This window comes from Neurospora tetrasperma (assembly GCF_000213175.1).
Source record: "Neurospora tetrasperma FGSC 2508 unplaced genomic scaffold NEUTE1scaffold_81, whole genome shotgun sequence".
NCBI lineage: Eukaryota > Fungi > Ascomycota > Sordariomycetes > Sordariales > Sordariaceae > Neurospora > Neurospora tetrasperma.
The window spans coordinates 8,926,105-8,937,938 of record NW_009799179.1 but is presented as its reverse complement, the minus strand read 5'-3'; the positions used below and the strand labels follow the sequence as shown (position 1 = coordinate 8,937,938).

The window sequence follows — 11,834 nt, the reverse complement described above, 5'->3', positions numbered from 1 at the left end:
CGGAGGAGGGAGTTGAAGGCTCGTCGATTTTGGAGATGGCTGGGGGCAAGCATCGGTCGGCCGGCCTGTCGTCTGTAAATGGAGGTGGAGCCGGGGGGTAAACAAGCGATCGAATTTCTGCTGAATTGAAATGACGGGGATGTTGACAATTAGCAAATGCTCGTAAATGGCAAAAAGATGGCACCACGGCGTGCTGTAACGCAGCGAAAATAACGTAAGGTAGTCTTGCTTTTTTTGTCGGGTCCCAAAAGCTTGTTTGGCGTTCAGGTCACTCACTTCCACTCTTCCATCCTCATCCAGGTCGGGTTCTCCTTTTAGGGGGGGCGGGAGGGGGTCCCTGTACATAAGCACTCAGCGGACAGGCATGCGCCGCCCGAAAAAGAAGGGCGTCTGTTATTGATTGAGATGATGATATGAACCACGGCATATACTTGTTGATAATTGGAGGGACCGCCAAGAAAGCGCCAACAGGATGTGGACGGATAGGTAGTAACCAACAAGAGGAGATGAGAACAATCCTTTATTTTTATTTTTATTTTTACTTTTACTCTACGGTTGCCCAGGTGTGATGCACAAACTAACACAACCTGATGAAATGGAACCAGCAACCCAGGCGAGGGGCATCTGCTGCACCTGCAGCTGCTACATATACATACTAACTTAACCTAGGTAATCCGTACCTGACGGACAAGATGTTAGCGCAGCCCGGCAGCAAGTGGAAGATGCAGGCTGCAGCCGTCCGTGTGAATGGCCGTCCATTCCGTCAGGACCACATCGCCGCGAATGCTGCCCGCTGAGATGGGGAATCTGACCATAACCCTGGCAACCTTCCAAAGCGGCCACCAAAAGCTTCCAATGGAAAGCTTAGGAACAGCAGCCTCCAGCGAAGAAGCGGAGACTTTGTGGAAGAAAGAGAACAAAGGGGGTTCCAGGGGAGGGGGGTTCCCGGACGCTTCCATTGTTGGAGTTCCACTGATGCAAGCACTTCACTTCCACTTTACAATCCTTAGACAATTTCGGTCTTCTGCCAAGGTAGCAACCTAAACGTGTAATTACCTGGTCATGTATTCACCTGCGACTCTCATATTCATGTCCAACATTCTTCGGCGAGTAAACAGCTTGACATTGCAAAAGTATAAGTACTAACTTTTATACTGATACCTGCCCCAAGACATGCATAGTCAGATGAAGGCAGCAGTAGTGCTTTCATTCCGTCCCGCACTTTGTCCGCATACTTCAGTTTTACTCTTCCGTGGGAAAAAGATGCGCGGGGTTACTTACGTTGCGACCTCCAAATCACGTTCCAGTCCAGTTCAGTCCAGTCCAGTCGAAGCACATACCGCAATTTCTCACCACCCTTCAGCCGGGTCTTATTTTGTTTGGAGCGAGACGGTCTCCAATAAAAGACCACAATTCCGCCCTGCAATGGTACGACACTGTTTCCAAGTCCGATAGTGTTGTGACTTTCAAAGTGTTTGGGATAATACCACGCCATCCTGTGACCCAACTGTGTCAAAAGTTAACGGTCTGATCTTTTATCGGGCACATCATGATTCAACACAAGTGGTAATTTTACGCGTCCAACTTGGTAGTGTAGATGGTGTTAGGCCGTCGAAATAATGCAAAGCTATATCGCATACCTAACAAGTTGATATGAGATCGAATTGCGACAACTATACGGCCAAACTTTACTGCTATCTTCTCTCTCTGGTCCTTAAGTACAAGGAAGTACAATAAAAACTCGACAAGATGTCGATATACAATGCAGGGTAGAAGGTGTTCGACCGCCACGCACATACTCATTGAGGGCCGCCAAACGCAGCTGACAGACCTTTAACCCTTCGTTTCCTGCACCTTGTACTTGTCAGTTTTACCGTTTCTACGGTACTTTTTTGTTCTGAAAATACAAACACGATGAAGATGGATAGTAGGTTGTAACCAACACCAAAAGCACAAGGAGAGATTCAAGTTCTCCGCAATGGATATGTATTGAGCCTCAAGCGTGTCATTCCTCTGGGGTCATATCTCGGGTCCAACAGGATAGCGTGGACCCAACGTTGGTTGTTTCATGTTTCTTATTTCCACGCACAGACCATCCCGCACTCGCTTCCTGCAAGCATCTTCCATCAAGCTTAGGGGCCGGAAGAGTTGATGCCGATGCGGAGAACAAATCGACATGCCACCGGACCCGGTACGTACGGATGCAGAGAGATATGTATCTCCAAGAAGGTGGCTTCCCGTGTCCGTATCGATGTGAATGGGTTGGTTGGATGTCGTGACAGAATGCAGAAACTCGCTTGGACTTGTTTGGAGCAGGTGTCCTCGGGGTGGCCGGCTCCCGTTCCGGACGTTTTCACGTGAAGCTCCCGCTCCGCGGCAAAGGGCCGAAGCGCACAGACCCCTTGCTCAGCGATCCCCAATGGCCGGGGCTCCACCCGATATTTTTTTGAAATTGGAGTTCATGCAAAAGCACGATCAATGCAACTTGAACCATATTCCCACAGCCAATAAATCCAAGGTAGATTATGTTGAATATTCAGGTGTGAATGCCACTGCGGCCCATCCCATCTTGTTAAACCATCCTAGGATACGGAACGAAGTGGTCAACATCAAGACACAAGCAGGTGAGCAGGAACAACGGCGTCTGCCGGCGACATGATGCACGACTACCGATATCTAGCAAATACCATGGCAGCGTGGCTTGCGGTCGAGTGAGCTTCGCCGATTTTGTGTTGAGAGGACTCATAGGACAACTAATGCATACGGCTCGATCGTTGAGAACGTGCCAACCGAGAGGAGATTTCCATGTTCGCAAAGCTTCGTTGACAAACTGCGGGATGATAATCCGTCCTGCGCAGTCAGTATATGAAGAGGTGATTGGCTAGCGACGGGAATCGGATCCAGACCGAGGCGGCGCATGGATTTGTGAGATCCTCGAAGCAGGCCTCGAGTCAAGTCAACGAACTGCTTCTTAACTCGGGCAATATCGATAATGAATGAAAAGTCCCACGGAGAATGGCAACGTTGCGGTGCAATGCAGCTTAGCGTACTGTACCAACGAGGGGGTGAGGCTGAAAGCATGGACCACCATGTGCACTGCATCACCATCATGTGCGTTCAGTGCTTCCTTCTGTGGTGACACCGTGATGGTTCGGGCGGCACAATGGCTCCGCTGGGCTTCCATGTTTGTAGGAGATGCCAAGAAGGCCTTCAGCCTGCCTACTGGGCTAGTACACTACCTGTAGTACCTACCGACGTACCGTACAGGTCACCCTTCACTGCCCGTCTTCACTCTACCTTGGATAAGGTACCTACCTAGGGTACGACTACACAGTAGAGGTAGTATCCGAGAAACGGGCACTCCCCGCAGTCCTCCCCTCTGGAAAGGAAGCCTTGGCACCCAGCTGAGAAACCCCAGTGTAGCGTATGGCTGATGGGCAGCGCATCCACATCCAATCCACACGTCTGTGCTCCACGGCCCGCATCAACCCACCACCACCACCCGCACCCACCACGACAACACACAAGGAAGCGGTTCCCTCTGCCGACATCATCACGGCCGGCATTGCCAGTTCAAAGCAGTAGGAGGAGTTGCGTGTTGTTTCGTATTGCCCAAGTCTCACCAACTGCTATTGCAAAATTCTCGGTACACTAGAGGAGACACAGGCAGTTTGCTGGCAGTGACAATTGGTAGGCTCTGGTTAGGTACACAAGCGGAAGCGCATTTCACCCACTGCAGTGGGAATCTACCGCACGCAGCTGCCTCTGATAAAAGTCTAGCTAGACTGACTGACCCAATCCCATCTCTCAAACCTACAGCGTAAAGACCGGCATCATCCAACGAAAGTCACGACGGCACCACTACTGCCACCGGGCGACTACTACTACCACCAGGCTACCTTGGTCAGATACGCATCTTCGTTTACAGCCGACAGTCAACCACACGCCTACCCCACGCGCATCCGAACCTCTGCGTTTCCCTAGCCTTCAGATCGGTCCCCTCCTCTGCAGGAAATACAGCTCTGGCTGTGCCGCCTGATATAGCGCATCTACCTGGGCCGCCGACATCACCTCCATATCACCGTACGCTCGCTCTTTTACAGACTTACAGACTTGTTACACCGCTGCTCTGTTCTCGACTCATCGCCTGCCCGGCCTCGTCGCGGCCTTGGAAACCCGACTCTACCCTCCGAGGACCATGACCTTCGCTCTCATCTAGTCGCGTACCATGACTGCTGTTTCTCTTCACGCCTCCCACCCCGGCTCCGCAGAATTTGGCCAGAGACAGCCCTCTGCTCCCACTCCCGCTTCTGGCCGTTACGCGAGGCCCGGCTTTCCGTCATCAACTGCTACATCACCATCCCGCCACACAATGAACAACCCAGCTCGTCAAAGTTCAGTCACAATGTCACAAGTCCATCCTCAGAGGCCAGAAGACGGCAACCAGCGCGTCGTGACAAACGGGACCTCTCATCCTGCTGCCCATAACCAGCTGCCACTTCGATCCAACACACAGAGACGCATGTCCGATTCCTCACCAGCGCCCATGTTTCGACGCCCCTCAAGCGCCCCCGACGACAATAACCAGACATCTCCTGGAACCACGTTGCATGGCGGGCAATCTGATGATGACGACCATATGCCTGTCGCCCGGCCGGCCAAGGCGCCATTAACGCGGTCCAAGAGCGAATACGGACTGCGGTTGGAGAGGGAAAGCCCCATCGAACAAGTTGACGAAGAGTACCATGATTGGGGTGCCAGGCATGGGTTCGAGGACCATTATCAGTCCGAAGAAGTCATTTCTCAGCTTGCAAATGTACGTTGATTTGTGTCTCTGCCTTTGGCTGGGGTGTCACTAACCGTGCGCTGAGCAGAGCTGGTACATGTACTTTACCGATAAGCGACATGAGACAACAGGGAAGCCAAAGACACCCGCTTTCGAGATCCAAGACTGGCGTATGCGCGATCGCCTAAAAACAGTTTCTGCTGCGATAGCTGTATGCTTGAACATAGGAGTGGAACCGCCAGATCAACTTCGCACCACCCCGGGTGCCCGGCTTGAGGCTTGGCAAGATCCGACGGTGCCTCCTGTTTCCAAGGCACTGGAGAATATCGGCAAAGCTTTGCAATCTCAATATGAGACCCTTGCTATTCGGACGCGCTACAAGCAGTATCTAGACCCGTCCATCGAAGAGACCAAGCGGTTCAGTGTCTCCCTCCGAAGAAGTGCCAAGGACGAGCGTGTGCTCTTCCATTACAATGGGCATGGAGTGCCCAAGCCAACAGCCTCGGGAGAAATCTGGGTTTTCAACAAGAACTACACGCAGTATATCCCCGTCTCTCTCTATGACCTTCAGCAATGGTTGCAAGCGCCCACAATATATGTGTGGGATTGCTCCGAGGCAGGCAATATCCTCACCAATTACCACCGTTTTGTCGAGAAGCACGAGCAAGAAGAAGAGGAGGCGGCACAACGGGACCCAAATCACGAAAAGATCAACTTCCGTCCCTACATCCATCTGGCAGCCTGCAATGTCAAGGAGAATCTGCCAACCAACCCCGACCTGCCTGCTGATCTCTTCACTTGTTGCTTGACTACCCCTATAGAGATGGCACTCTGGTTCTTCTGTCTGCAAAATCCGCTAAAAACCAAAATATCTCCTGAGCGAGCCAAGAAGCTGCCAGGGCGGCTTCAGGAGCGCCGGACGCCTCTCGGAGAGCTCAACTGGATTTTCACTGCCATCACAGATACCATTGCATGGACCACGCTACCACGCCATCTCTTCCGCAAATTCTTTAGGCAAGATTTGATGGTTGCCGCTCTTTTCCGAAACTTTCTCCTCGCACAGCGTATCATGCCTGTGTACAACTGCCATCCCCAGTCGTATCCCGAGCTGCCAGATACACGTCAGCATCCCCTTTGGGAGAGCTGGGACTTGGCCGTCGATCTGGCTCTTGCCCAGTTGCCGGCCCTCGAGAGAAAGGAGAGTGAGGGGATAGAGTATGAGTACATCAACTCGTCATTCTTCGCGGAGCAGCTCACAGCATTCGAGATCTACTTGACCCGAGGGGATGCTTTGTCCCAGAAGCCACCTGACCAGCTTCCAGTGGTTCTGCAGGTGTTGCTAAGTCAGCAGCATCGAGTACGAGCTCTGGTCCTACTGGCAAGGTTCTTGGACCTTGGCCCTTGGGCAGTGCAACTGGCGCTCAGCATTGGCATCTTCCCGTACGTCTTGAAGCTCCTCCAGTCGGCGGCACAAGACCTAAAGCCAGTCATGGTGTTCATCTGGACTCGCGTTCTTGCGGTCGATATCTCATGCCAGCAAGACCTTATCAAGGATAGTGGGTACAACTACTTCGCGGCCATAATGAAGCCGCAAGATACCCTCTCCATGGTTAGCGTCGGGTTCTTGGATGAGCACAAGGCGATGTGTGCTTTCATCTTGGCTATGCTGTGCAAAGACTATAAACCTGGACAGCTTGTGTGTAACTCAACCGACATCATGACCTATTGCCTGTACCATATTGCACGCCCAGAAGGCCCCCTCCTGAAGCAATGGTCATGCCTCTGCATCAGCCAGCTCTGGAAGGACCTTCCTGAAGGTAAATGGAGGGGCATTCGGGAGAACGCCACTTCGAAGCTCTCCCACCTTAGTAGGGACCCCAACCCTGAAGTACGGGCAGCTATGGCGCATGCTATGACCACGTTCCTAGGAATCCCGGATCTCACGGACGAAGTTGCGAGGATCGAGGAAAGCGTTGCCTGGACCATGCTTGAACTGGCTACAGACGGCAGCCCGATTGTCCGAAAGGAGCTTCTAGTCTTCTTCTCTCATTTCGTTCTGCGTTATGAGAGCAAGTTCCTGGTTGCCGCCTTCGAGCAACTATCCGAGGAGAAGGATTATCTTGCTTCGCCTCCGCCAGAGGATGGCCAAGATCACAGAATGGGGTTACACTATACTCGCCGAGAAAACCGGGAGAGAGATGGCAGTATCAAACCATCAGCATTTGGTGTAGCGCATGATTCGATTTTCGCTGCCTGCTGGAAACACATCAACATCTTGAGCGTGGATCCACATCCCGAAACCCAAAGAGATGCCACCATCATCGTGGATTATGTTCACAATGCACTTCTCCAATCACCACTTACAACGCAAACGCAAAATCTCATGGACGAGATCCTCCGGCGCTCTAGAAAAGTGTCGAGGGGTGATATGAGCCAGAGAAGCGCCGCTGCCGGCACTCACGCTGCAGTCGCACAGCCATTGCCTTCGCCAGGCCTTCTCAAGAGGACTGCAAGTTACCTGTTTGGCCCCCTCATGGGGACCCTGGACCCTTCTTCAACCTCGATTCCGCCACTGTCCCCTGGGCTACAAAGAAGTGGATCTCGAAGCAGCCGAAAAGGTCCGGGCCTGGATTCTGCGCCGCCTGAGCAAAATGATCAGGCTACTTCACCAGCAAACTACCACGTTGCCAATGAACCGTCATGTGCTGGTTATAAAGAGCGCAGCATGAAAGACCTGCCTAGCCTACCATTGGTAAGCACGTTCTTGGACTGGTCCATAGAGTATTTCCGCGAGCCGCAGATGAAAGCATCGGAGGCCGAAGAGCCTGGCAGCCACGAGTACAACGAACGCCTCTGGCGGCGTTCACGCAACGAGGCCGTTTTGAGAGAGACTCAGCCCCAGAAGACGCATGCGCGAACCCACAAGTGGAATGACCAAATCGGCGTCATTAACAATGGTTCACAACCGGCCAAACTCAGCTTCCATCAGTTTGAGAATTACGTGGCCGTCGCAGATGACGGGAATACAGTGAACGTGTGGGATTGGAAACAGGGTGCCCGGAAGAGTCGTTTCTCCAACGGCAACCCAGAAGGCTCCAAGATCTCAGACATGAAGTTCATCAACGAAGACGATCAAGCGCTGTTGATGACGGGGTCATCAGACGGTGTAATCCGCGTTTACCGGAATTACGACAGCAATGAGAACATCGAGCTGGCATCAGCTTGGCGCGCTCTGACGCACATGGTTCCGTCCAACGTCAACTCGGGCATGGTGTTCGACTGGCAACAGGTCAAGGGTCAGGTGCTCGTGGCCGGGGATGAGAGGGTCATTCGCATCTGGAATGCCGGTCATGAAATGTGTACCCATGAAATTCCAGCACGATCCGGCTCCTGCGTTACTTCGCTCACGTCAGATCAGATGACAGGCAACATCTTTGTCGCCGGATTTGGCGACGGGGCGATCAGAGTCTTTGATACTCGCATGAAGCCGCAGGAGAGCATGGTTCGGAAATGGAAGGACGAGAAAAGGCAGTGGGTACGATCGGTGCACATGCAACGCGGTGGACAGAGAGAACTGTTGTCGGCCAGCCGCAACGGCAAGATCCGGTTGTGGGATATCCGTATGGACCAGCCGCTCAAATCGTTCCAGACCACCAAGGACGTACTCAGGACGGCAAGCACCCATGAACACTTGCCTGTCTTTGCTGTGTAGGTTTCCCCACCCTTGATCATCATACGCGGAACTGATTACAATAACTAACTCGCATGACGCTATATAGTGGAACTTCGGCGCATCTCGTCAAGGTCTTTGACTTTGATGGCCATGAGCTGACCCGGATCGAGCCCTACTCCAGCTTTCTCCAAGGCCACAAGGGCACGCCTATCTCTGCTACTGCATTCCATCCTCATCGGATGGTTTTGGGTTGCGCTGCTCGCGGGGACTATCACGTCAACCTGTTCGCTTGTGGGAACGAGAAGGTCGGCCCCTTCTAGATTACGAGAGGGATGGCAACCTCCAAGTCACGAAAGGCACAAGAGGGATGGCATCCTCCAAGTTACGAGAGGCACGAGAGGGATGGCATCCTCCAAATTACGAGAGGCACAAGAGGGGTGGCATCCTCGGGTCTGTAGAACCGCCTATGGCCTCTGGCAAGCTACATCTACCCGTTGATTTTCTCATGATTTGTGATTGTTTGCATTTATCATCTCTTATGATACGCTTCTCGGGTCCGTCACGTCTTGGTTCATTTCGCGCTTCCCAACCATCATCCATCAGAGGAATTTCCTTTTCAAGCTTGCCCTGTTCACATAGTGATGCGTCTTCCTCTGGTTGTTGCTTTCTCTTCACTGCATGGAGATCTGGTTCTGTTGTGTTTATGGTTATGTTTATGTATGTCGCACGTTCAAGAGGATAATGCGTATATGAAGAACGAACGAACGAATGTTTTCACGGAGGTCAAGTAGAGGCGAATCAAAGCTCGTAATGGGAGCCAGGGACCAAAAGGCGACCGGAAGGATTGGATCTTCTGTCTGATCCGCTACATTTGATCCTGCGCACCGGTAGAGAGTGCGTGGAGGGAAGGAGGGTGAATAAGGATTTGCAGTAGTCTTTAATTAGCGGTCTTATTATAATCCACGAAGCGAATGGTCACGGTTCTTTCTACGTTGGCAGGTATTGTGACTTCCCTTCCTGGTATGTAGAACTAGAACTGTTCGAAATCAAGTACTGCCTGGTACTATAATCAGCGATAACGTCCTTTTGTAAGACTGTAGATACAAAAGATCTGGGGAATAGAACAAGCATACCTCCTAATAATCTTCGTATACAACCACCGCTTAACCAGTTGTATTTATTGTTTGCCTTCCGATTCGCGTCCAAGTGTATCATTTTCACCCTCTATGTATGTTACATCCCTAGAGAACATCTTTATCTTTTCATTTATCTATTTATTAAAAAAAAATCAAAATTTTATTTTTTTTTATCTTTTTTTTTTTTTTTTTTTTGGTGAGAAGCACCTCCATCACCGAGTTCGCTCTCAGATGCTAACTAAGCCAGTGCAACCAATCATCATACATGGACAATACAAAGTGGATCCCCTGGCGAGTTCAGCAGCGCTCGTCTCGTCACTGTTCGTTATGCCAGACGCGTCGTAACAACAAAGTACCCCGACTTCCACTTGCAACCTCCAGCAAATTCCATCCCAGCCTTCAATTGGCACGATAACCACATCCGAACTACTTGATCAGTGCAGCACGAATCATACTCGGCGACACTGTCTCACCTTAACCAAGTCATAGCTGAAACTGGCGCGCAGAGCAGCCATCTCGACAACAAGTCATGGGCCCCAAGCGACACCACGATGCCCTCACATACTCTGATAACGATGAGCCAGCACCGCAACCCGTAGCCAAGCGGCGGAAAGAGCATTCCTCTGCCAAATCCAAATCAACGGAGCCAAAGACCGACTCTACATACGGCCAACGCGCCGCCTTCCCTGGCCTCGACGAACCTGCTACGCTCAGCGACGAAGACCTGGAATTCGAGGACCAAGTCGATGCCCTCGCCTATCTCCGTTCTGTTCGGTAAGCTTCCCCTCCCTGGATACTCATACCTCCCCTCCCTCTGCAGAAACATCCGTTAGGCTAAACAATCTCAATTTCTCCCAATTGCTGCAGACCATGATGACTGACAATGGTAAGTGACACAGACAAGAGGCCCACGGCATACCTCACCTCCTCGTAGCTCCCAAAGCTGGGCCGCAGCTCCCGCCGTACCTCTTGGATAATTCATCAAGCAACGTGGACAGAAGCATCTACCGCGACGGCCTCGGCGATTCCCGTGGCTACTACCAAGACGGCGCCTACACAGCCACCCCTGACAATCTCGTCGAGCCCGTCCCCGAAGACGACGATAACTACGATAACTACGGCTACGGCGGCGCCAACTATGATGAAGACTCCTCCAGCGACTCGTCAAGCAACACCTCCCGCGCCCACGCCCTCTTGACCACCAACCGCCACCTCGCCCGCGAAGCCTACTTCGCCTCCCTCATATCCCAATTCTCCGCGCTCCGCTCCATGCTCCACCAAACCCCCCCTTCCTCCCTCCTTGCCGCGCTCGACAAAGACCACGGCTACCAAGTCGGCTCCTTTGGTCCCAAGTCGCGGACCTTCCGAGTCTGGACGAACCGGATCCGCTACACGGACCCGGTTCCCGCGCAGGTGGCCGCCATGGACCGGTTCGGCGCGCTCAAGCTTCTGCGTGTGATCCTGGGCGGGAAATTCATTCGTCGGGGTTGCGAGCTGCGAGAGCGCACGAGTCGGTGGATATGGGCGTTGTTGGCAAGACTGCCGGATAGAGGGGAGATGGATCATCTGGACATCGGATGGGTGAGAGAACTGGGGAAGAGGGCAGTGTTAATGATGGTGAGCATTGCGCAGATGGCCGCGTTGAAGGAAGAGGTGGAGGGTGATTTGGAGGGGCAGGAGCTGCTGATTGGAGATGATGATGGCGAAGAGGAGGAGGAGGAGGAGGAGGTTTTGGTCGAGTTGGAGCCGGATACGAGTAATGAGGGTGGTGGGAGAGTGGAGAAGGAGGGCCAAACAGTCGAGAAGGACGTGGTTGAATCGACCACCGAGGAGGACTCTTCGAAAGCTGCAAACGCTGTTGCTGGGAACGAGGGCAACTCGGCTAAGGTCGAGCAACGCCAGGAGCAAGAAGAGGCAGAGGGGGGAGAGATCGACATGGAGATCGATGATGGAGAAGTGCTCGATGATGAGGAGGGAGGCCCCAACCTTCCTGCTGCATCGTCAAAAGACGATGCTGAGGCTAATATCGCGGCTGCGAAGGCACGATTGCTTGCTCAGCTTGATGAGGATACTGCTGCTGCTGACGCTGAAGCTCAACAACGGGAAGATGAGTTGACGAGACAACGACTGAACATGAGAGCGACACTGAACATGATTCTGACTGTCGCCGGTGAGTTTTATGGCCAGAGAGATCTACTCGAGTTCCGGGATCCTTTCCCCGCTCTACAGAGGTAGGAGA

The 11,834-nt window shown here is 52.5% G+C and overlaps 2 protein-coding genes across 2 annotated transcripts; both read left to right on the top strand.

Annotated features, from left to right (window-relative positions):
• Positions 1-4,405: 4,405 nt before the first annotated feature.
• Positions 4,406-9,429, top strand: NEUTE1DRAFT_74339 (uncharacterized protein; the record flags this gene model as incomplete). The annotated part of the gene is made up of 3 exons (XM_009858885.1): positions 4,406-4,816; positions 4,875-8,494; positions 8,566-9,429. The coding sequence occupies 3 exons, from the start codon at positions 4,406-4,408 to the stop codon at positions 8,777-8,779; spliced, it is 4,245 nt and encodes a 1,414-aa protein (XP_009857187.1).
• A 609-nt stretch (positions 9,430-10,038) lies between these two features.
• NEUTE1DRAFT_74336 (uncharacterized protein) lies at positions 10,039-11,834 on the top strand (the record flags this gene model as incomplete). Its single annotated transcript, XM_009858884.1, has 2 exons — positions 10,039-10,369; positions 10,495-11,834. The coding sequence occupies 2 exons, from the start codon at positions 10,125-10,127 to the stop codon at positions 11,828-11,830; spliced, it is 1,581 nt and encodes a 526-aa protein (XP_009857186.1).